This window comes from Desmodus rotundus, chromosome 7 (genome assembly GCF_022682495.2).
Source record: "Desmodus rotundus isolate HL8 chromosome 7, HLdesRot8A.1, whole genome shotgun sequence".
Classification (NCBI taxonomy): domain Eukaryota; kingdom Metazoa; phylum Chordata; class Mammalia; order Chiroptera; family Phyllostomidae; genus Desmodus; species Desmodus rotundus.
Genome location: NC_071393.1, coordinates 21,130,565 through 21,157,275, shown reverse-complemented (window position 1 = coordinate 21,157,275; position 26,711 = coordinate 21,130,565). Strand labels below are relative to the sequence as shown.

At 42.9% G+C, this 26,711-nt stretch overlaps 2 protein-coding genes across 3 annotated transcripts in view; one reads left to right on the top strand and one right to left on the bottom strand.

The window, feature by feature from the left end:
• Positions 1-233: 233 nt before the first annotated feature.
• On the bottom strand, positions 234-11,527 carry SPA17 (sperm autoantigenic protein 17). The gene is made up of 6 exons (XM_024557445.3): positions 11,399-11,527; positions 10,693-10,723; positions 10,155-10,335; positions 4,765-4,835; positions 2,922-2,990; positions 234-548 (listed from the first exon to the last, which is right to left on the bottom strand). The coding sequence occupies exons 3-6, from the start codon at positions 10,306-10,308 to the stop codon at positions 405-407; spliced, it is 438 nt and encodes a 145-aa protein (XP_024413213.1). The 5' UTR covers positions 10,309-10,335; positions 10,693-10,723; positions 11,399-11,527; the 3' UTR covers positions 234-404.
• Positions 11,528-11,631: 104 nt separating this feature from the next.
• The window catches only part of SIAE (sialic acid acetylesterase), a 35,308-nt gene continuing 20,228 nt past the window's right edge, over positions 11,632-26,711 (top strand). Inside the window, exons 1-3 of one of the 2 annotated variants that reach the window (XM_024557406.3) lie at positions 11,632-11,747; positions 14,587-14,748; positions 20,603-20,778. In XM_024557406.3, the coding sequence (XP_024413174.1) occupies positions 11,681-11,747; positions 14,587-14,748; positions 20,603-20,778 (405 nt within the window). In that variant the 5' untranslated portion in view covers positions 11,632-11,680. Of the gene's footprint in view, positions 11,801-14,586; positions 14,749-20,602; positions 20,779-26,711 lie in introns of both variants that reach the window. The other variant, XM_045192832.2, reaches the window with a different exon arrangement.

Genomic DNA, 26,711 nt, shown 5'->3' with positions numbered 1-26,711 from the left:
CAGTGGAATTCCCTCTCACTAGGAATGAAACGGGAGCTAACAGGCCCCTTCACACACAGGTTTGTGGTAGAACGAGGCCATTAGAGAACGGTGGTCAGACCACACGCCCCCTGAGATCTCTGGGAACTCAAGACGCTCCCGGTCTACCCCTCTCATCCAAAGGTCTCTCTACAGAGCCTCGGGAGAAGTAGAAATAGACTGATGATCTCAGAGGCATCTCCAAGAAGCATGTGTTCAATGGCATGTTTATTAAACAAACGCTCATGACAGATTTTCACAACGGCAACAAATGTTATTTCGCTACATCGAATCTCCCTTACTAAGGGGGAAAAAACGACAATCACAACAAGGTTGATGGATTCGAATTACTTGTTCATGCTTTTTCGGGGGGCAAACCGGTCTCCTCAGTTGTCTTCCTGTGCTTTCTCTTCTTGAACGTCACCGTCTTTCATTTTCTTCACCTCCTCTCTGGCTAAGTGTCCCCGGAAAACTGCTTGGATTTTGACAGCGGCATTCTCCTCTTTTTCCTTCTCTTCTTCAGAAAGTTCCTTCACGGAAGGGAGCAAAAGAGACTTGGTGAACACTCCATACAGCATTTTGATGCTTCATTAAAAAAATAATGCATACATTTAATCAATTTAGTGCTTGATGTAACATCGAGTTCTGTTGCTTCCCGAGGGAATTTTACACATTTGTCACACTGTCTATGTACCATGGGAATTGCCAAAATAGTAGGCATTTTGTTTTGTCACTTTCTAATATGTCTCTGCAATAAATCACCATTGCCAACTTTTCCCCTCCAAAATAACTCCTATTTCAGTCCTGGCTGGGTAGCTCAGTTGGTTAGAGAGTCATCCCGATAATGCCAAAGTTGCAGGTTTGACCCCCAATCAGGGCACATAAAAGAATCAACCAGTGAATGCGTGGCTGGCTGAAACTACAGGTCAATGTTTCTCTGTCAAGTTAGTGAATAAAAGTTACAAAACAAAATAGCTTGTATTTAACAGTCTCCTGAGCAATAACACTTTTGGGGGGTGGAGAATAAGTAAGGATCCTTGAAGCATGGTACAAATGCTGAGAAGACAACGACTGTGCTGTTCCAAAATAATCATTTACATAAAATGAATCAAAGTGTCAACTTCTTAATTTCTCAGTAGCCAGCTAACCAAAGGCACAGATTTAGAGTGGAGTGCCAGAGAGAAGGCTACGTAGTCCAATAATGTCAGTTTTAACATGATTGGTTTAAGTTTTGTGTCTAGCTTCCTTTTTTTTTAAGTTTAGGTCTGATTTACAGAGGGTGAAATACACAGTAAGTATAAAATTCAATAGATATGTAGCTTTTAATACTTTAAATGCTAGAAGTGAAACATACACATTTAAAAGCTTAAATATCACTGGTAGTGGAAGTTTCCCTCCCCCTTCCCAAATCCTGCTGCTACGACGTGACTATTCTTATGGTTGAGTGTATGTAATTTTCCAAAACCTCTGAATAGACAGAGTATTCATATGGGTACATATATGCCTTTTTATTTTCAGAATGAGTTCTGTTACTACCTTTTCCATGTAACAACATGTCTTGGTTCTTGTCATCTGTGTTATTATTCAGTACATAGCTCTACCCATTTTTTTTTCCATGACACTGTTGCATTACATTGTATTGTTGGGCTTTGATTTGTTTACTCTGCCTCCTATTTACAGACCTCTGGGTTGTTTCCTCCCCCCCCCCCCATTACAATAATGAGGCAAAGCTAGCTCTCAAACTTTTACATGTAAACAAAATGGAATAAAATCCTCCAAGGTGATGCTCCAATATGGGCGAATAAATCATTCTGAGGTTGGAAATTGATGAGATCTCAGCTCACACTCGTGTGCAAACCTGTGTAAGGGCACTATTAAAGTTGAGAGGAAACAATACTCCCTTCCTTCCTCCCTGGCCTCCCACTGTATCTTATGTTAGACTGACTGAGTTGTACTGATACAATTCTGGAATAACTTACAAAGGTTATAGGGAAAAGTTATGCCCACTGGATAGGAAGTAAGGTGTTCTCTGAGGGGGTGTCCATTGTAAGTGTTGACTATTGGGTGACTGCCTGGGACATGAAAAGGAACTCAAAAGTTTGGCCTTCAGTATTGTGGAGGGTTAGTTCTTCTTTGTCACTACACTTGGTCCTCTTGAGTCCTGACTATGAAAAATATAGGTAGTGATATGCTGGCAAAAGCTTAAAAACTGGATCTCCAGAAAAAAAGTCCTGATTTATAGCATTTTCATGGTGTTAATATTCCTTCTAGGCTGATTTCAAGCCACCACAGTGCCCTTACTGAGCACAGGGTTGTGTAGAGATGTACTCGGTCCTCCCCTGAAGGCTGCACGCTGGCTCTAGCACACAGAACGCAGAGTTCGTACAGGTATCTGCCCAGGTCTCTACTATGTAGATGCAGGCTGTCAGGCAGGAAGTCATTTCTGCAGAGGGCCACGCATGCACGGCAAGTGCGACACAGCGTGTGAAGCCACTTCATTTGGCTGTGTCAGTCCCCATGAGCTTCCTTTTGTCGTCTCTGAACCTCTGTCACTGCGTGGTGGTAACAGCGTCAAGTAGAGAAAAGCGCCCAGCCTGGGAAGTGAATCTGGAGGATCGAGAATGGGCCTGTGAGTTCTGCCTTTCTTCCCCTTGAGGAGATTTATCCATCTGTTGACAATCTCGGGAAATAAGATTTTATTTTGAGGGGAAATGAGTTTTCCTTTATAAGTGGCAGGGCCAAAAATAATCCACCAGTTCGTTTCTCACTGGTGGTAGTTATCTAGAAAGCAAAATAATAATTTTAACAACATGGATAACAAACTAGATTGGCATTTGGGGTGTAATTTTAGACTGAGTGACTTCTCTCTAGGAATCCAACAGTAGATGGAAAATGTAACTTACCACGACTGTGACTGGTGTCTCCTTTATAACAGATGTCTCAGACTTTTCTTTCTCAGGTGGCTCTTGCTCCTGGAGAGAAGGGAGAGACCAAAGAGGCAATGTTTCCAAATAGTAAAGTCTTGGATCGGACTGCGTGAAGGTGATTCAATATTACTTTAAGTCATTGAGAAGAAGTGGAAATTAAAAAAAATACTGACTTTTTAAAAAAGGAAAATGGGTGACAAAAGAAGAAACAAATGAACACCCTCAGAGAAATGTGCATAAACAAATATTAAAGATGAAAGAACTGGTAAACAAAATGATCGCTTTTTTGCTTTTGGAATATATGTAACATTATTTTACATTAAAAACAAGTCATTGTCTTATACTACAGGTTGGTAAGATGCTGGAATGAATGTGAACAAAGTGTAAAGAAGAGGTGCCAATATTTTCTAAAGCAGAAATGGAATAAATGTCATTGTGTTTTGCAGTGTGAAATCAAGGTGACTTTTTAATGAAGTTTGTAGATAAAAAGCTAAGTCAAAAAAGTAAATTTTCTTGTGGGGAGTGATTTAAATAGAGAAAGGAAAGCAGCCCTGCCTGTGTTGACATGGTTATTTAAATCTCCCTCCAAAATAGAGACATTGCTAATTCACATCTTATGGGAAGAGCTACTTTAATCCATAAAACAGAAAGGACATATAAGCTAATCAAATTAAGTCTTTAGAATTCAAAAGAGAAGAAAGGAACAGCTGATATTGCACAAATATTTTTAAATTTTCAACATTTTTCCTTTCATTTCAATAAAGCGTGAACACAAAGAATCCAGTTAAATGTATATAAACGGATCCCCCCCCCCCACAGGCCCCCCCCTTATCTGGCAGGCACAAATGGGTGGAAATTCTCTTTTGAACTCAGGGAATAAGTGACGGATATTTCCCCAGGAAATTCCCCAAATCTACTGTGGAACGTTATTCAAAGTTGAGTTTGTTAATTCCTTTTAATTTAACTATCTGCAGGGGCTTTGTGGCTAACATTTTATCACAGTTGTCTGATGTAGTGCTTTCTCAGACTTTAGTGTACCTACATTTTACTTTGGGGATCTCGTTAAAACTCAGCTTCTGATCTGTAGACCTGGGGGGAGGGCCTGAGACTGAATTTCCACCAAGCTCCCAGTTGATGCCAATTATGCTGGCATTTCTCAACCAGCATTCCTGATCTGGACTACAAAACAGAATACGGTGACTATTTTCTCAATTCTCTGAAGGGTGATACATAACTAGAAACATTCTATATTCAAAGGAGAGACATTGATTCCTTACATGCAATGGGTGCCTTCCGCTTAGGGCTTAATTATCAATATTTTGAGGGACCTTAGCTGAGAAAGACTGGTTCAAAGAATGCTACTAGACAGAAGATAGGTTCAGTCTCTGAACAGATTAGCTTTGTAAAGAAAACTCTATCTACCATTACCATCTTTAATCTACTCAGTCTTCAGTAAAATGTCAACTATAACAAAATAACTAAATGAAGTGTTTTATTTTATGAAATATCACTTGTTAATTCAACAAATATTTATGTTACCACTAAGCACTGTAATGCCCAATAAAATTTGAAGAATAATTATTCTGTAACTTTCCATTACATTCTCCCTGTTCATCAGCTTAAATTTAAATTATGTATCTATATGTGATTCAGATATACTTCAGAAAAGAATTTCTCATCAGCAAGAATATTACAATTAAGAAGGTTTAAGAAGACATTTATGATGCCTCTCACAATTTTCATGATTCTGGGGAGATCCCAATAATTTGTTTGGGAGGCAGAGGCAGGGAGAAGACCCATCAGTTTCAGGGGACCCTACCTTGAATGCGTGCTTGTTGTAGAAGAGGTCATCTACTTTAGCCCCCCATTCTGCTGGATCAAAGTTGGTTTCTAAGTAATAAAAATATAATAATTTTAGACTTACTTTGAGTTCATTAAAGCAAATCTACAATCACACAAAACAAGTTTTTTTTCAAACCCCAGGTTCATTACCACTAGCTGAAAACCTCACTGCTGTTGAACACGGCCGCGCGCGGCAGATCTAACCGGGGACCACGAGCTAGAAGCTGGGGAACTAAACACCGGATGAGCCACCGGGTATATTTAGAAAGGCAGCGAGAAACCGTTAAGTGCTGCCTTCAGAGTGTTCATAACAAATGGGGAGAGAGATCAAGTGCCAATACTTAAATGTAAGTATAGAAACTTATAAGCATAAATTAGTAAACACAGGAAAATGTATAAAAATAAATGTTAAATAGTAAGAAAGTTTGGAAAAGTGAAGGATGGGAATTTTTTAAAAAATTGAGGCATATTATATAGGCAGTTGACATAGATAGAAACAAGTATTTATATTTAAACAAAATTTTTCTTTAACTTCTAATTACGAGGAATTTCAAACTTAGAAAGTAGAAAATAATATAACAAACTCCATGTGCACATTACTCAGATTCGACAATTATAAACTTATAATGTATCTTACTTTATCTGGAAGTTCACTCACTTTTCTGGTCTTTCTTCTGATTATTTTCAAGCCAATCCCAGGCACATATTACTTTGTTACCAATATTTATTTCAGTATGCATCTCTGAGATATAAAGCCACAATACCATTATCATACCTAAAAATACTAACAGTAATTCCTTAATATCAACTACCCAAATTTCCCTTATTGTCTAACAATACTTTTCAGTATCTTATTTTATTTATTTATTTATTTATTTATTTATTTATTTATACTGTTGGTTTGTTCAACTCAGCACCCAAACAATGGGCACACACAGACTTTTATTATGCCTTTTAAATCTCTTTTCATTGAAAGCTCTCTACCTCCCACCCCATCTTTTTTCCTTGCAATTTATTTGTTGATAAAATGTGGTCATTTTTCTTTGGGGTTTTCCATAGTTTAGATATTTTAGATTCCATTCCCATGGTGATTTTTAACAAGTTCCTCTGCCTTTGAATTTCCTGCACACAGCTCGTTAGTTCTCCAGTGACTCGGGTTTGACTGTTTTCGGCAAAAATACAAGCAGCGCAGTATATTTCCGTCAGGAGATATGACACCTAGGTGTCTCTTCTTACATTTTCCATGGGCCCACTGATGGTGAGGGTTGCTTAGATAGTTTCTCTAGGTGTCGCGTAATGGTGGTGGTCTAATTTCATCATTACTTCACTTCTGGAGCACTCAATAAAGAAAAACTTTCCCTCATCAACTATTTGGTTACCCTGAAATACAGTTCTTACACAAAGGGTAGATTAAAGGTTTCTTTCCCTTTATTTACCATTTTCAGAATAATCATTTGGTCCCTTAGGATCCTCCCAAGGAGATTCTTCTTTTTAATCCTTATGAGCTCGTGGATATTTAACAAACAGGATGAATTCTAACCCCATTGTAGTTCTTATCCTACTTGATGCCTGTCCAAAATTGGCCAGTAGGGGCTTATTCGGGTGCTCAGATGCTCCTGAGTCCTTCGGAAACAATTCGAGTCATCTTTGATGGTTTCTTTATTTTCTGGTATGGCAAGACGTTCAGGCTCATCTTTGTATTTCTTATCCAGTTCAAGGAATTACCTGGTTCTTCAAGTAGCCTGGTGCTCACTGGTACTGTGTTGGTCTTTGTTTTGAGGCCTGACAATGTATAAAGCCCTGGCCGGTAGTTCGGTTGGTTAGTGTTGTCCCACTATGTCAAGGTTGCAGGGTTGAACCCCAGTCAGGGCGCACGTAAGAGTCAACAAATGGGTGCGTCAGAAAGTGGAACAACAAATCTATGTTTCTTTTTCTCTTCCTCTACCTCTCTCTAAAAAAATCAGTAATAATTATAAAAAGTTATTTAAAAAAAAGAACTAGTGAAAGCACAGATAAGGAGAACAACAAAATCAATGTTCCTCTCTCTCTCAAATCAATAAATTAAAAAATGTATAGAACTAGAAAATACTTCATTTGTAAAGAGAAACCATATCATGAGGTCAAGTTGATATTTTCCATTCAAACTTAGAATTACATGATTTTATTAACTACTTTTATACATGTAAGTCATTTTTCTTACACTAGACATCTTATTCCTAATTGCAGTAGGAGAGATACTTATTTGCTGTGTCCTACAATTTATAAACAATAATTTCAGAATAACTATACTATAATATTAACAGTAATTGCTAAAAATAATGTAAGATCTTTTTCACTTTGCTTTTAGGCTATATCCATCAGGGACGTACTGTCAGATTACTTTGCCATAAAGTCACTGGAAATAACTCCCATCTGTGTGGCTATGCTACCCATTCGATACTAGTTGGGTTTGTCCATTGCACTTTGCCTCTAAATTTTAGAAATTGTTTAACCATTTTTAAATTTCACTCTATCTTATAACTATGTTAACATTTATGATTTCAAATTCAAGATACATTCGGAGAGATCTAGCTTCTACTTTGTTCCCTCCACTCTGTTCCTTCTGCCCCAGAGGTAAATATTATTTTTAAAAAATCATTCCTCCATTGAAAAATATAAATGGACACTATGTATTCATAACAACACCCCTTCATCAGGCAATGAGTAGCATACGAGCCCTAATGTATGCTTCTACCTGTTTTCACTTAATTTATCTTGAAGGTCACTCTACAGCATCACATAGAGGTCTCCCTCTTTCTGGTTTTTAAACACCGTTTAACACTCCATTGTGTGGATGGACTCCAGTTTAGTCAATAAATCCCTATTACGGATATCTGGGGTGCTTCCTCACATAACAATGCAGTGAAAAGTGAAGAAGTGGGATTTCTGCATCAAAGGTTAAATATGTATATAATTACGGTAGATGTTTCTCCCTCTTTGGGGTTGTATCACCTTATACTTCCTCCAGCAATATATACAAGTACTTATTTCCCTCCAGCCCTGCCTGGAATAAATTGGCAAGCTTTTGGCTTTTTGCCAATCTGATAAGCGGGGTCTGTGGTGGTGGGTGGTGGTGCCTCAGTGTAGTGTTGATATGGGCTTCTACTATTATGGGTTAGTTTATGTTTTAATAGGTCAAGGGCCATGTGCACTTATTTTTGTGTGAACTGTTGGCTCATATCATTTGCCTATTTTTTAAATATAGCATTGTTGGTTTCTTTCTTCAGTTTTTCTAAGCTCTTTATTAGGTTAATTGACCAGCTGTGATATTAATCGCACACCTTTTTTCCCTCAGTTTGTCACGTGTAGTTTTATTTCTCTTATGGCAATTTTTGTCATGTGATATTGTCAATTTTATCCATCTCTTCCCTGACTGCTCTTGGATTTTTAAAGTAATTATAGCAACTTAGCTAGCCACTTTTTCCTTTTTTATGTTACAGACATTTATCCATATTTTCTTCCAATATGTGTATGGTTTCATTGTTTTAAATATGTAAATCTTTCATCAATTTGGAACTTGTCCTGGTGGGCCATGTAAGGAATAGATCAAATTTCACCTTTTCCCATCCTTATTACACACCTTCAGTAAAAAGCCCACCTTCCCCAGGGATTTTGCGAGGCCACCTGTCTCACTCAGCAGCGTGCTTCCCGTCACACGCATGGGAATTAGGACCAGTGACTGCCTACGAGGAGTGCCGGTCAGGACATTCTTGCCTGTGTGACAGACTAGCCCAGCGGGCTCTATGCTGCCCTTCTGGAGGGACTGAACTCCAACCCTTGTGTCAACTGAATCACTCACCTTTGCTTTATGGGAGTGAAAATGGGTATGATGCTTACGGTCTGTTCAGATAGTGTCACCCACTTTGTATCAGTTAGAGAGCCAGTATTCCGATCCGTCACTCTGAATCACCGATTGCTTTAATTGTCACAGTCCCGATTCAGTGACTCAAATGTTTTTGTAATGAGATGTTTCCGAGGTCTATAATTAATCAAATGACTAAAGACATTTTACTCGTGAATTTGTAAAATAAAGTTAAAATAACAAAATTAGATTAATGTTCATTACAATTCACCTCTTACCCTAAAGGATTTCTCTTAACAGCTTTTCAGTGGCCCTGAAGTTTCAGAGTGTGCGACGAATATTCAGTGAATGGATAGGAGAAAATGGGCAACATTCAGGAAATTGGCGGAGACTCTGAGCTCCGCCAGGGAAGACCAAGGAGGACAAGGGGACCGACAGCTCTGCAGTCTGTGTGCGAGTTGTTTCCATCCAGGCTTTGCGGGGGGGGGGGGGGGGGGAGGTTGGTCCCTCTAAATCCATTTAAAATGGAAGGTTTATTTATTTGTGGCCACTTCTAGGCACCTTTGCCACTTGGTTAGAACACTGTAACCAAAAGTGGTAGGGAGGTAGGTGGAGGTAGGTGGAAAGTGACCTTGCTTGGGATGATGGGCCCACGATTCAGGGTGCAGATCACGTTTTACTGAGTTGTACACTCGAAACCAGTATGGTTTTGTGAACCAAGGTCACTCCAGTAAATTCAATAAAAATAAATAAATAAATAGAATAGCATAGAATACATTGAGATTTCCACATCCTCCCCTATGAAAGTAATGACAAAAGCTTATGTTAAAATGGTTGCTCTAGTTGTAAGTTTTTAAATAGAAATTCATAGCTGTGCTAATTCCCATTCTGACCATTAGGTCAGGTCTGGATAGTCACGAACCTTCAAGGCTGGAAATGTGAAAATCTTACTTTTGGAGTGAAGAGACTGTTTGGCTCTCCACTGAAGGGTCGCTGTCAGCCCGGATCTTAGTCTCCGGGCAGGACGCGGCCTTGGAAGTGCAGGCAAAGGGCAGGCGCTGCCTTCCCAAGCTGGAAGTTCACCTTTCAAAGCAGCTTCTCGCCGCTGCACTGTAGAAGTGCTGAATTATGTTTACAACACTTACTACACGTTCAAACGGAAAGGGCACACATGTAAAGAAAACCACAAACTCGCCTCCCGGGAAGGAGAGTCAACGGCAGCCAGTGCGGAGGGCCGCACCGCACGGGGTGACCTCTGAGGTCCCCGTCCACCCGGTGCCCATGAGAAAGGCCCCAAACAAGGCCTGGGGCATAAACTGGCCATCTTCCCCAACCTGATGTGCCGTGATTTCCGAGAACCCGCCCCAGAGGCGCCTGCTGTTTCAAACAGCATCGACCAGTACGGGTGCCCCCTGCCCCGTAAAGGCTGCCTGTGGAACAGGCACGGCCTTCAACAAGTTTCACTGTAACCGAGTGCTTAGTTTCTTATTTATTTTTTAAAAAATGCCTATTTTTAAAAAGCTTACTCTCTCTTTTCTCTAGAAGATTCTCAAAATATGCTGCTGCAAAAGATGGTATATTGTCCGGTTGCTCCCTCAGAATCTCCCGCGTCAGCCCTTCCAGAAGATTCCCAAATCCTTGCGGAATTCGGTAGTGGGTGTTGGAGAACGGAATCGACATCTCCTCTGAAGGAACTGCCTACTGTACCTAGAGGTTAGGCAAAGAGTGTCTTTAAATGGTCCGATTTCGCTCGCACAGTCACAGCCACGGCAACCCGGGGTTTCTGGCACCAAACTGCCTGGCCCGAAATATGTTTCCCCGTCAGGGCCCCAGCCCGCCCATTCGTTCTGGGGAGTTTTGAATTCCCCATTATTAATTAGACTATTAAAAACCCAGGCCTATGTAATAGGTAGGGTCATTCTTTTAATTAAAAAATCACAGATTTTTCGCTAAAACATGAGTACTTTTTCTTTCTGTCCCAATGTCTTTCTGTATTTAAAAGGTGAGGGGTTTTTTTTTTGCCATCTCACAGGGATTTAAAGGGAATGATTGTCAAAACTTCACCATAAATCGCTGAGAAGATCCGGTTTAGGGTCTAAAATTAAAGAAAAAAAAATTAAAGTCAGAACTGGTCCTGGTTCTAGAAATTACTCTAATTTTTCAAGTTTCACACTTCTAAAGCACGACTTACAGGCCTTGTAACACCTATGTATTCTGGAAGGGGCGGCAGGACGGGCGAGGGGCAGTCCTAATTTTGCGACCCCAGCCCCCCAAAGTCCTGGGATTCTTATTTCCCGGTTTTGTCTTGCCCAGGTCTCGCCTTCCTGCCTGGGAGCTCCCCCCTCCCCTCCCCCCCCACGGCTAGATGCAGGAGAGCTGCCAGGCCGCTGGCGGGCTGCGCTGCGGGTGAGCAGAACGCAGTCTGGACCCCGCCTGCTGTGAGTCAACGCCGCCGAGTAAGGGGCCTAGACGGTTTCACGAGGCCTAATCTGTCGGCGTAATCCCCCCACCCCCACTTTTCGAGGGCACAGAAGATGCGGTATTAGATCCTTTTCGGGGTGTGAAAAGGACTCCCCTCGGGCGGATCCGAGGAGGGGAGGGCGTGGGAGGGGGCGGGACGTCGAGGAACTGGACTTCACAGCCGGCTCCCCGGGCTCCCCGTCTGCCCGAGGGTTCACTGCATGTGTCGGGGACCTTCAGCAAATTACGAGAGGCGAAGGCAAAAGACGAGGTCTCGGTTTCCGACGGGGAGTGGGGTCAACCGCCTCACCTCTTGCTTCTCCCAGAGCTGTTGCTGATGGTTCTAGTTGTTATTTCTCGTTGCTGAGGAACCGTTTATTCAATCAACTACGGAGGCCGCGAAGGGCTGACGCTTCCCGCAGACCGCTCCGCGGACTACAAGGCCAGGAAGGGTGGGGCCAGACCTGCCCGCCCTAAGGCCCCGCCCCGCCAAGGCCAGGCCCCGCCCCAGCCGCGCCCCTCCTTGACTCCGCCTCCGCGTCTCGGAGGTCGTGGTCTCAAGGTCCACGGCGGGAGGCTGGTCTTAGCAAACATGGTCGCGCCGGGGTTTGTGCTGGGACTGTTGCTGCCCTTAATCCTGCGGGCTCGCACCGGGGCAGGTGAGGCGGCCCGGCTGGACCCGACCCCCCCCTCAGCCGGCGCGGGGTCCCACGTTCGTCGTGCTCGGACCCGCCCCCTCCCCCCCTTCTCAAGGTCGGGGAAGGGGTCTCCCACTCAGGCCTGCTCTGCTGGTGCAGTTGGGTTGGAGCTCCCGCCCTTCCGCTTCCTCCCTCCAGTCCCCGCCGTTAGGATGCATCTGTAGGCAGATGTAGAGTTGGGTTTATCTGAGTAGGGAGGCCCGCAGGGTCTTTGAATTACTGCTGCGGAGCTGGAGGGTCAGAGCCAGTTAGGTAATATTTGGAAACAGGTGCGTGAGTCATCCAAAACATTTCAGTGCAGCCCCCTCAGTGGTACCCTGGGGGAGGGTTTGCTTCAGGCAAGGAATTAAATCTTACTAGTTTAATTGGGCTAAGAAGTACAACCCCCTCACTAGCTCAGAATATTTCAGGCTCAACTCTGGTTTCTGGTGCAGCTTACAGATATATTGGTGGTGGGATCATGTGCGTGGTGCTGGGGAGGACGGTGACTCACGGACTATTGTCCAAGTCAGCTCCTGTCATTTGACTACAAAAGGCTGGACACTGGGTCACAACTGGAAAAACCAGAAGCTCTGTCTGCTAATGCAAAGTTAAAGTGGTAATGCTGCACCCATTTTTTCCTTCAAACACGCAAATAGGGGGTCACAAAGATCCCTGTTAAGAAATGAAAGTTGAGGTGGGAGGATGGTTGGAGCGGAGAAAAACGAGGGCTGCTCTCCCTAAAAATCCAGTAAGTACCCAGATGCAGACAAACCTCAGCCCATAGGTGGTTGTACTGGGTTTAACCAAAGTGTAAACGAATCTTTTTCTCTCACCCTCACACGGCGACATATGAGTCTAGCCTATGAGGTGAGGAGAAGATAAAGAGAAGAGCAGGGCCATTATTTTATTAGTTTCCTCTGTTGAAGGCTCATTTGATATCAGTATCAGATCTCTGCAGGGTGTTTAGCACGGTGCCTGCCGCACGTAAGCTGTCAGTAGAATGTAAGCTCCTTGCTGGCAAGGATTTTGTGTTGTTTTTTTCAATGCTTACCATGGTACCTGGCACATAGTAGGCATCAATAAATATTTGTTGAGTTACTAATAAGTATGCAAGCTGTTTAAAAAAATTACTTAATCTACTCGGGTCTCAGTCTGTTCATCAGTAAATAACATGATTGTATCGCAGGGTGTGCAGGATCCTCTCCAGCTCTAAAATCCATTGATTGAGAACAGAGCCATGCCCAAAGAGGTTCCGTGAGTGTATGCTGGAGAAGACAGACTGACTTGGGAAGGTGTTTCCCCCAGCCTCTGGGACGGTGGCTGCGCACAGCTAGAACCCCCCATGTGCACCGGCTCCTATGCCAGTGGCAGCCAGATTTCTTCACTCCGTTCCCTCTTTAGGCCTTTCGTTTCTCGTTTTGTTCCATAAGAAGCACCTACCCGAGACAAGGCCCTCCCACACTCATGCTTTTCCCCCTCCCTCCTGCAGGCTGCCAAGGTGCTTATGCAACTCCCCCTGGTGTGATATTAATCTCTTAGAGCACTTGCTCCAGGCAGCCGTACATCTCCAGCCCAGTGGGCCTTCTGCATGAACTTTGTCACGGAGGTTTCATGATGGAACTAACTCTTAAGAGAGAGCCGAGGCTGTTTTTTTGGGACTGGGGCTGTTATTTGAAGTGTGGGACAAATAGGCCACTGAGTGTGTAGGAGGCCCCATTAGCTGTGTGCTCGGGAATATAGCCTAAGGGGCCATCATCATGTGTAGCTTCTAGGGAAGAAAATGTCAACCTCGTTAGGCCTGGTTCTCTTTCTTGCCTATCATTTTTCAAAATCTTAATTGTATTAATTTTCTTCTAGGGTTTTTTGGGTCTGTTTAGACAAAGGTATAACTTAAGGATTTTTTTCCCCCCGTTTAAGTTTTGATGAGGAACGCACAGATAATTTGGATAGATGCTGGTTATTAATAAAATACTTTGATATAGGCTGGATGTTAAAAATAGGAATGATCTTGTTAAAATGAGTTCTTATGCAGTCTTGTTAGTGACTCTAGAATAGAATTCACAGTTTCAAGTGCTCTTCCTCTTGCTCTTTGTGCATAATTTAGCTTGTGAAATGGGTAAAATGATGACAAAAGACCTTTGTTCAGACAGCTTGACTTTCTAACTTGCACTGACCTTATTTTTTGCGCCTTGATTTGTCTGAATTTACCTTAGAAGGAAGCAGACTTGTCACAGATATTCATACATGCTTATTTAGAATTTTCAGTGGGTTGTCAAAAAGCCACAGTTAGGGGAATTATTTGAGGGAAAATCACACTGGTAGGGTGGAAAGGGGGTAAATGATTTAAAGGAGGCTGTGTTGGAGAGAGGCAGGCTTCTTAATTCCCAGTTACTCGGGAGTGGGAGTGGTAAAGGAAAGGAGGGGAAGGAAGCGGTTTATTTTTCTCATAAACACCATCTGTAGGGTGCATAAAAGGAGCATTTTAGTGATTTGTGGGAGACAGTGAAGCATTAGGGCCACGCCTGAGAGCAAAGGCAGATCGAGGGCTCTGAAGGGGAAGAGGTCTGTGGTACATCGGCTGCCCTAGGCTCTTGGAGTTTTCCTTACTGGTCTTGTATTGTGGTGCAAATTGTTGGAAACTGTTCTTGTTATGTTGCTTACCTAAATTAGGAGGAATAAGATCTAGTTTTAGAAGATTAAAAAGTACTGATTATATTCAAATTCTCTTGTATAAAGACGGTATGTTCCTCGCTCGTTAACCAGATTCAATCAGTGATGAATCTTCCTAGTGATGCTGTTCTGTTCACTGAATTCCCAGCTGCTGATTTTCGATTTGCTTCACACATCCATCACCACATGGTGCTACAGAAGGAGCCCGCAGGGGCAGTGATTTGGGGCTATGGCACACCTGGAGCCACGGTGACAGTGACTCTTCGGCAAGATCAGGACATCCTCACGAGGAAAGTGACTCCTGTGAAAGGTAAGGCAGCCCCCGTTCCCTGTTCAGCTTTTGTCTTCTTCTGCCACCTGCTGGATCGTCTGAAAATGAAAGCTTCCTCTCTAGCTCGGGTTATCCTTCCATCCACCCATCCATAGAAGTTGAGTGTTTACCGTGTGCTGAGCACCGAGGATACAGAGAAAACGAAGACTGAGTCAAATGGCCTGTTCTCAAGGAGCTGATAGAGTAATGGGAATAGACACCCAGTTATAGAGTGTGATAGCTGCTGTGATGGAGGTGGACATGGGGTGCCATGGGGTACAGAGGAGCAGCATCTGCCTCAGATTGGACGGTGAGGGATGGTTTACACAGCAGCTGGCCTTTGAACTGAGTCGTACATCCAGGAGAGGCAGTATGGAGGAGTGGTTACAAACCCGGGCTCCGGAATTCACTGTCTGGGTTCAGGTCCTGATTCTGTTGCTTCATGGCTATGTCACTTTGGACATGGTATTTAATATCTGCCACAATTTATTTATTTGCAAAGTAAAATAATAATAGTATTTGGGATTATGTGGATTTTAAATGAATTAACACAAATAAAGTACTTAGAACAGTGCCTGGCACAGAGTAAGTACTGAATAAATGTTAACTGTTGTGATTGTTATTATTCTAGTCACTGTAATGTTCATTGAGGGTCTGCTGTGTGCCAGCTACTGTGTTCGGTACTGGTGATACAGTAATGAGCAAAGCAGATGTGGTTTCTCCCCTACGGAAGCTAATGGGTTAGGCAAGGAGACAGAAAAATAACAAGCTATTACCGTTAAGTGTGGTAAGTGCCACAGTGGGGAAGTAGAAAGCGCAGTGGGAGTGCTTAGTAGGGACAATTAACTTAGGCTGAGGTTTACCCTGAAAGACGAGTAGGGCAGACCAGGGAAGAGCCTGGGCAAAGGCAGGGAGGCACAGTGAGCTCAGGTCCCTGGAGAAGTGGCAAGTCACCGGGTTTATCTGGTGCAGTGGAGTTCGTGACTGGTGGTGAAGGACAGGAAGGAGCCATGAGGATGGAAATGTCCGGGGCTCGTTTGTCACTGTTAAGGAGTGAGTGCTTTATTTTGGATGGATGAACTTCAAGCACAAAATAACGCAACCTGATTCGTATTTTAGATTGCTCTGGCAGCGCTGGGGGAGAGCGATTGGAGATGGGTCAGACGGGAAGTGGTGGGACCTGTTAACAGACTGTTACTGATGTTCAGACAATAGACAGTGGAGGCTTGCCCCAGGGTGGTCAAGAGGGCGAGACTTAGCAGCCTGACCAAGGAGCCTCTGTCTAAAGAGATGGAGGTGCTGGTGGGGGTGGGGGTGGGGTAGATCCATTTGTTAGGCTTTAGTTTGTGTAGATCCTGGAGCCTACCTCAGTGGGCGTCCTGCTCTGTCCTGCTCACGAAGCAAGCTGAATAAAGTGTTATTTGGAATGAAGAAGGGCAGAAAAGAAAGTGCGTCTCAAAGGAGACACTACAGGGTATATTTAAGGGTTGCCTTCTATTTCCACACCCACAAGGACTCTGGGAATTTTCAGCTAGGCTACCTCAGCCCACCACTCTGTCTCTCTGCTGATGTTTAACTTATTACTTGTAAACCCCTAGGTGCCCACACTGAAGTGGAATTTAACCACGTAAAGGGTTTTAGCCGGGAGACTGACCCTTAAGCATTTGGAAAATTAAGACCCAACGGGTGACTGGGCGTACGGTCGCGCACTGGGCCTCCTCAGGCCACGTTGCCAGATGACACAGGGTGGTTCGGGCACAAGGAGAGGGACTGGGGGGTGGGGCGCATCCTCTCGCTCTGACACACACAAGGCTGCGTGTGTGGATGACAGATTGAGGCTGTGTCTGCCCGAACTTGTGAGCAGGATTGAGGTAAACAGATACTGTTTACTCCAACTTAGAAAATAAAAAGTCCCTGGTGGCAGTGTTAGCCTGCACACTCGTTTTCTATGCTACATGATAAATTACCACAAACTTAGGTGCCTAAAACAGCACACTTCTAGTGTCTCCCAGTTTCTGTGGATCGGAAGCCCGGCCATTGTGTAGCTGGGTGATCTTCTCAGGGTCTAACGAGCTGTGCTCTCGTCCAGAGGCCCAGCTGGGGACTGATCCACCGCCAGGCTGGCAGGTTCGCTGCCTTGTGCCTCAGGGTTCACGGCCGCATCGTGGCTCCTTCCCACCTCTGACCTCTAGATACTCTTTTGAAGGGCTCACCACGTTAGGTCAGGCCCACCCAGGGTGATCTCCCTTTTTATTAACTTCGAGTCAACTGACTTAGGACTTGAATCCCATCTCCGAAACCCCTTTACCCTTTCCGTACAGCATAACCTAATCATGAGAATGACATCTCATCCCCTTTGCCGTTTCCTTGTTAGTTAGAAGCAGATCACAGGTTCTGCCTGCACTTGAGGGGCGGGGGTTCGACCAGGGTGTGACTTGTTGGGGGTCACCTTAGGGCGTGTCTGCCACGGCATGCTACAGTTGAAGTGACTGGCGTAAACAGTTGTATTAACAGATAAGTACTGAGTTTTTTTTTTTTTTAACATTTATGTTTGGTGGTGGTGGAGGTGCACTTGATACAGAATAAATGCAGGCCGGAAAGGGGTAGTGTGGCCTGGGAAGCTTTCTTTACCTTCCAGTCACTTCCACAGGTCACTGAACCCGTTTGCAGCTGGTGAATGCCAGGGTTCTGCGTGGGAAGTGAACAGAGTGGCTTCTTCCAGCTCTAGGTTTTTCCTCGTGGGAAGGGAAAAGGTTGTGGGTGATTTTCCCTTTTCTGTTCTTGGCATCTGAGATTTGGCACAACAACCTGAAAAATAATTAACATCTGATGTGAATAGCAGAAAGAAAAAAGAAAGCACTTTATGACTAATCATGTCTCTAGACAAATTATTTTGATTTTTTTCCCTTTGCTTGTTTGTTCTTCCCATTTTTAGATGGGGGTTGGGGAGGGAGATGTAGAGGAAATGGAGATAGAGTGATTTTTTCCTACGTCTTTGGCTGGAGTGTGAAGAGAAGAGGAGCAGTAAATAGGCCACCAGGTAGGCTAACTGTCAGACATGGAAACGGGGAAGCCCTAGGCAGTTTGCAAGGCTTTCTTGGCAGTGTAGCCCGAGGGGGGGGGTGTCTGTTTGCCTTTTACACATCCATGAGGATAGAGCCCCTGGTAACTCCAGCTGTGTTATGGGGGAAGGGGGTGAGTCTTCCCAGATGGGAGAAGAAAGAATGTGCGCAAGCAGAGACTTGAATGTGGGGAACATCTACAGCAGCCTGGGCCTGGATTGGGAAAGCTGTTACAACATAGCACGTGGTTAGGGCCCAAAGGAAGGAACCAGAGCTAATGCTGCTCACGAAGCCCACCGGGATCAGCAGGAAGCCGCTAGACGGGGAACTTCAAACTCTTGTGGTTAGTGACTGGGTTTTATTATTTGGACTCAACCTATTGGACTTGGTGGGGCTGCGCAGTTTCTAAAAGCTCTAACTTGGACTTCAGCATCCTGTGGTGAGGCCCACTTTTGTCCTAAACTGACAGGCCGAGGACCAATCAGTTCTCTTTGTGAAACACGGTGGCTTCTGCCTGTCTGATCTCACCCTTGCCTTTGATCTAAGAAACAGTCTTCACAGGGGCCGCTCTCCTTTGAACATACGTACATAGGAATATAAATTCTCATTGTTCTAAGTGGATTGTTTCTGAGTAACTTTGACCCTTAGTAACCTCTCTGTAGTAGATCTGATTTCCCCTGCCTTGACTGGCAGTTAATTTTTTACTTAACACTCACAACTGTATCAGAGTTTATTTTTCTATCAAGTGGAAGTGGGGAAAAGCTGGAACTCGAGGACTAGAACAGAAGAAAGTTCTTCTAGGTCTTCAAGTGATGTGAGAGGTTTCCTCAGAACAGTTCTTGGGACCAGGGCTCAGGCCTTGATGCGGAGCTCTCTCCACTCCTGCAGAGAGGGCGCATCCTCCTGCCGGGGTAGGATGGTACTGTCATGGTTTGCCCAAATGTCCCCCTTCCTTTACTGGTCTTTTTATTGCTGAGCAGCAAAACTTTCAGAAACTCTGGTGAAGGCAGTCTTCTTGACCGGCCACATTGCCTGGGCTGAGGTGCAGGGTAAATACCGCTTAACAGCAGTGATGAGGAATGGATTGTGGAGCCGTCGAAGGCTGAAAAATTGCCATGTTTGGTTTTCTGGGGGTTGAACTCATCAGTGTGAGTGAGTCACGGTGGCAGAAGGACCGAGCTCTGGTAAGATAAGTCAGTGCAAGAAGCCTGCAAAGGCCTCGGCAAGAGTGCAGCTGGGACAGACTGGCGTGTCTGCCTGCGCAGAAGTGCAAGCCATGCGGACTCACAGAGCATGCGCACCTGTGCGACCCAGTCTACACCGGCTGCGCACCGCTTCCAAAGCAGCGGTTTTCCTGCTTTAGGTGAAGTGCGCGTTTGCTATGTTGGTGTCTGGCTGTCAGTGGTATAAAAACCATAGCAGACACGTGGTCCTGGGCCTAACTGACCTCTTAGGGTTGGGAGGAGAAGACTGAGTCAGCTGTCCTTTCTGGAGGAGCAAACATGCACCCTTTCACTGATGCCTTGGCCGTTTTGGACGTTCCCTCCCTGCCCGCCGACTGAGCGCAATCCTTTATGGTTTGAGCTTTTACTAATCTGTCTTGCATCCAGACTGCGCACGCTTCTGCTTAGCTCTTGCTGATTGCAAAGAACTGAGCACACTGTCTAGCACGTAGTAGTCACTTGGGTAGTATTTTTATAATTATTATTTTTTCGTAGGCTGGCATAATAACTTTGGGATGCCTCACTTCCGGTTTTTACCCTCCCTTTCCTTTGAATTTACGTTGATCTGATGGGCACAAGTTATTAATCGCTTCCCATTCTTCTGCATCATGCCAAGAATATTTCCTTTAAATTCTTATTTCTCTATTTTACCTATTTTCTTACTCTCATTGTTTCAACTTTGTTCCTGCGGTGTAGCTCTCCTGGGCATAATTTTGCCACTTTGAAGATATTTTTCTTAAGTCTCTGAGTGTGATGTTTGCACGGGTGGTGGTGTGAGTGGGTAAGAGGTAGGAAGGTGGCAGGGAGGTGGTTCCCAAGGAATACGCCGTGAGTTTCTGAAATAGGGGCTTGGGCAGCTTTTTCATCTCCTTAGCTTGAGTGTGAAAACCTTAAGTCTGGTAAATAACTCTGGGAAAGCACTTAATTGGGCAAATCTAAATATCTTCTTCACAGAGCTACTAATGTATGTCTCCCACTACTTCTTTCTATGACACTTTCTCACTCACTCTCTACCAGTTCTGGGACAGGAGGACCCAGAAAGAACTACTGCCAGTGTTAGTCCTTGGTAGCAACGTGGGGAGGAGGTGGGGGCGGGTGATGACGAAGATGATACCATCAGGCAAGGGAAGATTTCAGATGACAACTGGTTATTTCTAACCTGTGCTCACATTTGGGGCACGGTGTCAATCTATTAGCTTATGATTATGTTGATATTGACAGTTGGATCGTATGATAAGAATTTCTATTTTGCTTTTAGTAAATGCCCTTGAATTTTAATTTCTCTGTATTTTTGTCTCTCCTCATTTAGGAGTATAAGTGACTAATGTATTTCTCTTGCAAACGCCTCAGTTAAAAGTAAGGAGGGATGGGCACAGGTAAAGGATGGAAGTGCCGCTGCTGTTATTTGTATTTGCTTGTCTGAAATTTGGCCAGTTGTTACAGCTTTGAGTTCAGTCAATCACTGAAGCTGGGAAAGGCTGCAGATGAGTACGATGTCTGACAGGATTGGACTTTAATTTCCTTTTAATTAACTGACTAATTCCTTGGAGCCTTGTTACTGTATTTCAGCACACTCTAATACCTGGATGGTGGTACTGGACCCTGTGAAGGCTGGTGGACCCTATGAAGTCCTGGCACAGCAGACCTTCGGGAGAAGGAACCTGACCCTCAGCATTCATGATGTCTTGTTCGGAGACGTCTGGCTTTGCAGTGGGCAAAGTAATATGCAGATGACGGTCTCACAGGTAATTTGCCGAGTCTCCGTGATGATAAAGAATGTTGATGTTGAAGAAGAAAAAGGAGGAGGAGGAAGGGCCAAGGAGGAGAAAGCAATAGAAACCTTTTCTTCCATGTGCTTTGCACATTTGAGTTAAGGACTTAATGAGGGAAGTGTTCTCATCTCACAGACTAGGAAACTGGACCACTTAGGTTAAATCCCCTGCCTCCGGTCACAGTTAATAGGGGAGCCAGGATATGAGGTGGTAACTCGACTCCAGAGCCTGCGTTCTGAGTCAGGGCAAGTGTGCGGTCAGTGTGCCAGGCATGCCTTGCCCTCCTCCCTGGGCAGCAGGCAGAAGCTAGAGCGTGTCTGCTGGTAATGGAGATGTCATAACAAAGTGAAGATGAAGTAGCTACTCTTCTTTCTGCTTGGTCTTAGAAGATGATCTTCTGGGGAGAGCCCAGGGAATCAAAACAATTTGATTTTGCTTTAATGCCGAGCAGCTAATACCCTATTGTGTCTTTTGTTGTCATGGAGATTGAAAAATTAAGATTGAATGTTGGCTTTGCCATTTACTAGGGTATAGCTCAGAGAGGAAATTGCTTGACACTTTTGAGACTTTGGTTTTAAAACATCCTTTTAAAACTGTGCTCAAATGAATATAACATACTTATCCTTTTCCTGGTTAAGTGCACAATTCAGTAGCATTAAATATACAGGGTGGGGCAAAAATAGGTTAACAGTTGTTTGTATGGAAAATAATACAATAATTAATAAATAATACAAGAATAAACTCTGTTTTGCGTACTCACCTGTCAACCTAATTTTTCCCACCCCCCATTGCAGTGTGTACCCATCCCCCTGTCTATACTCAAAACTGCTTCATCATCCTCAGCATCAACTTCGTACCTGTGGAGCAGTAATACCCGCTTCCCCCTCTTCTGGCCCTGGTAACCTCTGTTTCTGCTTTCTGTCTGTGAATTTGCTGATTTGAGTTGCCCCATGTCAGTGGAATTGTACAATACTTGACTTTCGGCATCTGACTTATTAAGCATGATCTTTTCAAGGTCCCTCCATGTTGCAGCATCTGTCAAAATATTCCCCCTTTCATGGCTGGACTGTATTCTGTTGTATATACCCGTTTTGCTTACCCACTCATCTGTTGATGGACACCTGGGTTGTTTGCACCTCTTGGCTATTGTGAATAATGCTGCTATGAACATTGGTGTGCAGACACCTGTTCCGGTCCCTGCTTTCAGTTCTTTTAGATACACACTATCTAATGAATGTGTATCTGTGTAATGAATGTGTAATGAATGTGAAAGTCCATGAATGGACTTGCTGGGTCATCTGTGAGCTCCAGGTTTAACTTCTGAGAAACCGCTGAACCACTTTCCACAGGGGCTGTGCCCTTTTTTACTTTCCTACCAGCAATACACCGAGGTTCTAGTTTCTCTACATCCTCACTAACTTGTGTTACTCTCCATTTTTTTTATTATAGCCATATTAGTGGATGTGAAGTGATATTTCATTGTGGTTTTGATTTGTATTTCCCTAATGACTAATGATATCGAGTATTTATTGGCCGTTTGCAAAACTTCCTTGGAGAAATGTGTGTTTAAGTCCTTTGCCCATTTTTTGAATTGGATTATTTGTTGTTGAATTGTAGGAATTCTTTATACATTCTAGATATTAATCACTTGTCAGATATATGAAAATTACTTGAAAATATTTTAACTCATTCTTTAGGTTGTTATTTCACTTTTTTTGAGGGTGTCCTTTGATACAGAAAAGTTCTTTATTTTGATGAAGTTCAGTTTATTTATTTTTTAGTTGTGGTCTGTGCTTTTGGGGTCATATTCATGAAATTGTTGCCAAGTCCAATGTCATACATAGACTTTTCCCCCAATGTTGTCTTCTAAGAGCTTTATAGTTTTAGCTCTTCAGTCTAGGTCGTTGATTCTTTGTGAGTCGGTTTGGTGGATGGTGTAAGGTGAGGGTCTAACTTCATGCTTTCCCGGGTGAATGTCTGGCTCTCCCAGCACCGTTTGTTGAACAGACTGTTTTCCGCATTGAGTGGTCTTGGCACTCTTGTCAGTAATGAACCATCCACACGAGGGTTTATTTCTTGGCTTTCTTTTCTATTCCATGGGTCTATAGGGCTCTTCTTGTACCAGGACCATACTGTTTGAATTACTGTAGCTTTGTAATAAGTTTCAAAGTTGGGAAGTCCTCCAACTTCATTTTTCTTTTTCAGTATTGTTTTTGCCTAGTTGGGGTCTCTTGCAATTCCATATGAATATGAGGGTATGCTTTTTCATTTCTTAAAAAATGGCTGTTGGAACTCCAATAGGTATTGTGTTTGAATCTGGATTCTTTAGGTAGTATTGATATTTGAACTTCTATAGTGAACATGGGTTATCTTTCCATTAATGTCTTTAAGTGTTTTTAGCAATGTTTCATAGTTTTTGGTTTATTCTCAAGTGTTTAATTTTTTAGATGCTGTTATAAATTCAATTTCTTAACTTTCTTTTAGGGTTGTTCCTAGCTGGTGTATAGAAACAAATGATTTTTGCATGTTGACCCTGTACTGTGAAACTTTGCTGAGTTCATGTATTAGCTCTAGTAGTTTTCTTGTGAACTCTGGGATTTTCTCAATAGATATAGAAACATATCATATAGAGATAGAATTTTTCCTCTCACCTCTTTTCTTTCCCAGTTGTATTTTGTTCTTTCTTTTTTGTGTGTGTGTAAAGCTCTGGCTCGAACTTGCTGTAGAATGTTAAATGACAGTGGCGAGAGCAGAGAGTCTGGTCCGGTCTGGTCTTAGGGGGAAGCTTTCATTTTTTTACCCCTGAGTATTATGTTACCAGTACGCTTTTCACAAATGACTTTTATCACGTAGAGGCATTTTCCCGCTATTCCTCCTTGGCTAAGGGGTTTTATCATGAGAGTATGTTGAATTTTGTTAAATGTCTGAGGCTTCGTTTTTATGATACAGTGATTATATTTGACCTAACTAATTTACAGGGCCATTATGGAAAAGTAAATTAAATATTTTTTGTCTCTAAAAGGCCCTTATAAATTAAAAACTGCTGTCTAAATATGATGTCATTATTTTTCAACTTTTTATTATAAAGATTTCAAACACACACAAAAGCTAAGACGCAAAAACCTATATACTAACCATTTACCTGGGTGGACAGGTGTCGATATTTTTGCCATATTTGGCTTCTCCGTCTTTCTCTTTATGGTGAGCCGTCTCCAGGTAAGATGCAGCCATCTTGGCACTTCATTTAAGTGTCACAGACCACATTGATAGATATTCATATAGCAAATTAATTTGCTTATTATGTGTACATTTTTTCACAGAAAGAAGAAGTCATAGGCCAGTGAAGACATTTTTTGCTCAGCATTTTCATAGCCTGTGATCGCTTTTGTTAGTGTCAATTATTTTTTCTCTTTTTCAGTCATTACCTTTGAAGGTGAACTGTTCTTAAATTCTGAGACTAGTATTTTTCCTCCTTTATTAGAGATGTGCGGAGGCATCCCCCAGCTCTTTGTACCCTGCTAGAGTGCTGGCGGCACTGTGTAGGCTCCCGAGGAGGGGGATGGGCATGTGCAGCACATGAGGGATCCGGGGGACGGATGGGGGGTGGGGATACTGAGGTGCCCAGATGTTGGTCAGTGATGAACCGCACCTTGAAGTGTTCCCGTCTCCACTGCTGTTGGAGAACAGGGACCCTGTGATAAGAGTATGAGTGAGGTCTCGCCAGTAACGCTGAATGAAAAGAACATTGACAAAGTTATCAAGGGAAGCAGGCCTCTTAATAGCTGTATTGGTATTCTAGCAAGGCGACCATGGCAGAACAGAAGCCTTAGTGCTCTATGTCTTTGCACTCAGGTTTTTTGGGGGCATCAACTCTACTTTCTAGTTAAACGCAAAAGCAGTCGAGAATAAAGAGAGTGGATTTGGGGATAGAGTGTGATGGGGTTAGTGCTTTGGGCCTCGATTGTGGGTGCTTCATTTGTTTGGTGGCAGCTCTCTGGTTTAAAAATAAAAGTAAGGAAGACCAGTGTTTGCTATGAATTAGGATCAGGGCTGGACAGTGTAATACCAAGTTCATAGACATATTTAAACTGTATCAGCTTAAAATATTGCTGAAAGATTAGTAAATGTTTTTTATTCAGTATCAGCCCTCCAGAGAAATTAGCGTGAGTTATTTGGCACATTTGAAATTGGGATTGATTTTTTTGTCTGTATTTTCTGATTTTTTAAAATATGAGCATGAAATAAATAACTAATTTTTAAAAGAAAGTTTGAAAAATAAGAAATTGGTATTGACTTCATCTCTGAAATATCTATCAAAGGCTCAGTTTACAATAAAGAGTCCCATTACTTAAATAAAAACCTTAGGAATAAATAGTTTGTGTTACTGATTGGCATCACTATGTTCTGTATACTTTTTTTAACAGACTAGGAACTTGAGGTTATTGTCTTCCCTGGCTCTTTCTCTGACACTCACTTTGTCCTCACGCTGATTTTTATTTTCCTGCCTTTCTTTTATCACCTGCTTCTCTGCCTTTGAGAAATACTTAAATTTGAGATTTAAAAATCTCTACAACTAGACTGTGATCTCAGTTTCTTTTTTAAAAAAATTATAAAATTGAGTCCTTTCACATACTTTATGATTTCTTATTTTGCTTCTCTTTCTTCTACTCTCTATAGTTTCTTATTCTTTTTTTCCCCCAACTAATTACTAAATAATGCTACTAAGAAGATTCTACTCTGGACCTGTCTACTTCATTTCATTATTAGTTTTCTAATTCAAAATCTAAATTCTTGCATTTGTGTCTTCTTAACCAGTATTTTGTTTGCTCTTGCTTCCTGCCCTACTTAAATATATGGAAACCTTTTGAATGTGAATGTTTATTACAATGAACTTTAACTGCACTCCCTTTTAACACAAGTGAATGGAAAGAAAACGGAAGTTTTAGCTCTTAATAGAAAGCATGGTTTCCTATAGAAGTGTCATTGCTGTTAACTCATTAATGAAAACAGCACCTTCCTAATACTTTAATTGCAGTTCTCTGTTTGCAGAGAAGGGCATGGACCAGATCTGGTTTTATTTGTATAGTCAGGTTCTCCATAGCAGCCTATGCCAGGGGATCTCATCCCATTTTCTGTTGCACTAAATCAGCTTTCGATTGTTAAGAGTGAACATATTCTCTCTGCCTAGAATTTACTCTTTAGCATCTTCTGTCTTAAATGAAGGCTACAAGCTCTCAGATGTAGGGAAATGGAAACAAGATCCCACCTGACACAGCCAAGTGTTGACTGATTTTTTAGTTTTTGGTTTTAAATCACGCACTTAGTTTGTATGACAGCTTTAGGTGCTGACAGCACTAGGAGCCAAGTTTTTTCTAGTCTCTTCACCCTCTGTAGAACTTTAGTTTTGATCAAAAGGATACAGTATGTGGCTTCTCCATCATTCCTTTTGCTCACTGCCCCCCAAACGCCCCCCTCCCGCCACACACACACAGGGTGTCTGTCTCTTTCCTTCTCCTTTCCCTTCCTCCATGTGACCTTTCTGAGGAGGTAAGATTTCCACTATAACCTACCGCTCTTCGAATTCAAATGAAGGAAATGGCAGATTGTATGCCCATCTTGTTGTTAGGGTAAAGTGGAATTTTTAAGTTGAGTGTTATTTATAACACTGAGTGAGATGTTTATAAATGGAGAAAAGTCTAAATGTTCATCTGTCGCCTCCTCAGACAGGGTAGGTCTTAAGACTTGGGTATTTCTAGTAGAGCTCAGATGAAGGTGGCCAATGCTGGGCTGCAAACCCGCCTTTCAGTATCTGGGCAACCCTGACATTCCTGCTCTACAAGCAGAGAAGTTAAAGTCCAGGTCCGATAACACATTACAATAAAAGAGGCACAGAGGTAACGACGGAT

What these genes read in the sequence shown, in the direction of transcription:
- SPA17 (XM_024557445.3), bottom strand. Translation starts at nt 10,308, where the DNA reads ATGTCGATTCCGTTCTCCAACACCCACTACCGAATTCCGCAAGGATTT. An exon ending in ACAACAAGCACGCATTCAAG is followed by an intron (nt 2,991 to 4,764) that starts GTAGGGTCCCCT and finishes CCTTCTCTCCAG; the next exon opens with GAGCAAGAGCCACCTGAGAA. An exon ending in AGACACCAGTCACAGTCGTG is followed by an intron (nt 549 to 2,921) that starts GTAAGTTACATT and finishes CCTTCCGTGAAG; the next exon opens with GAACTTTCTGAAGAAGAGAA.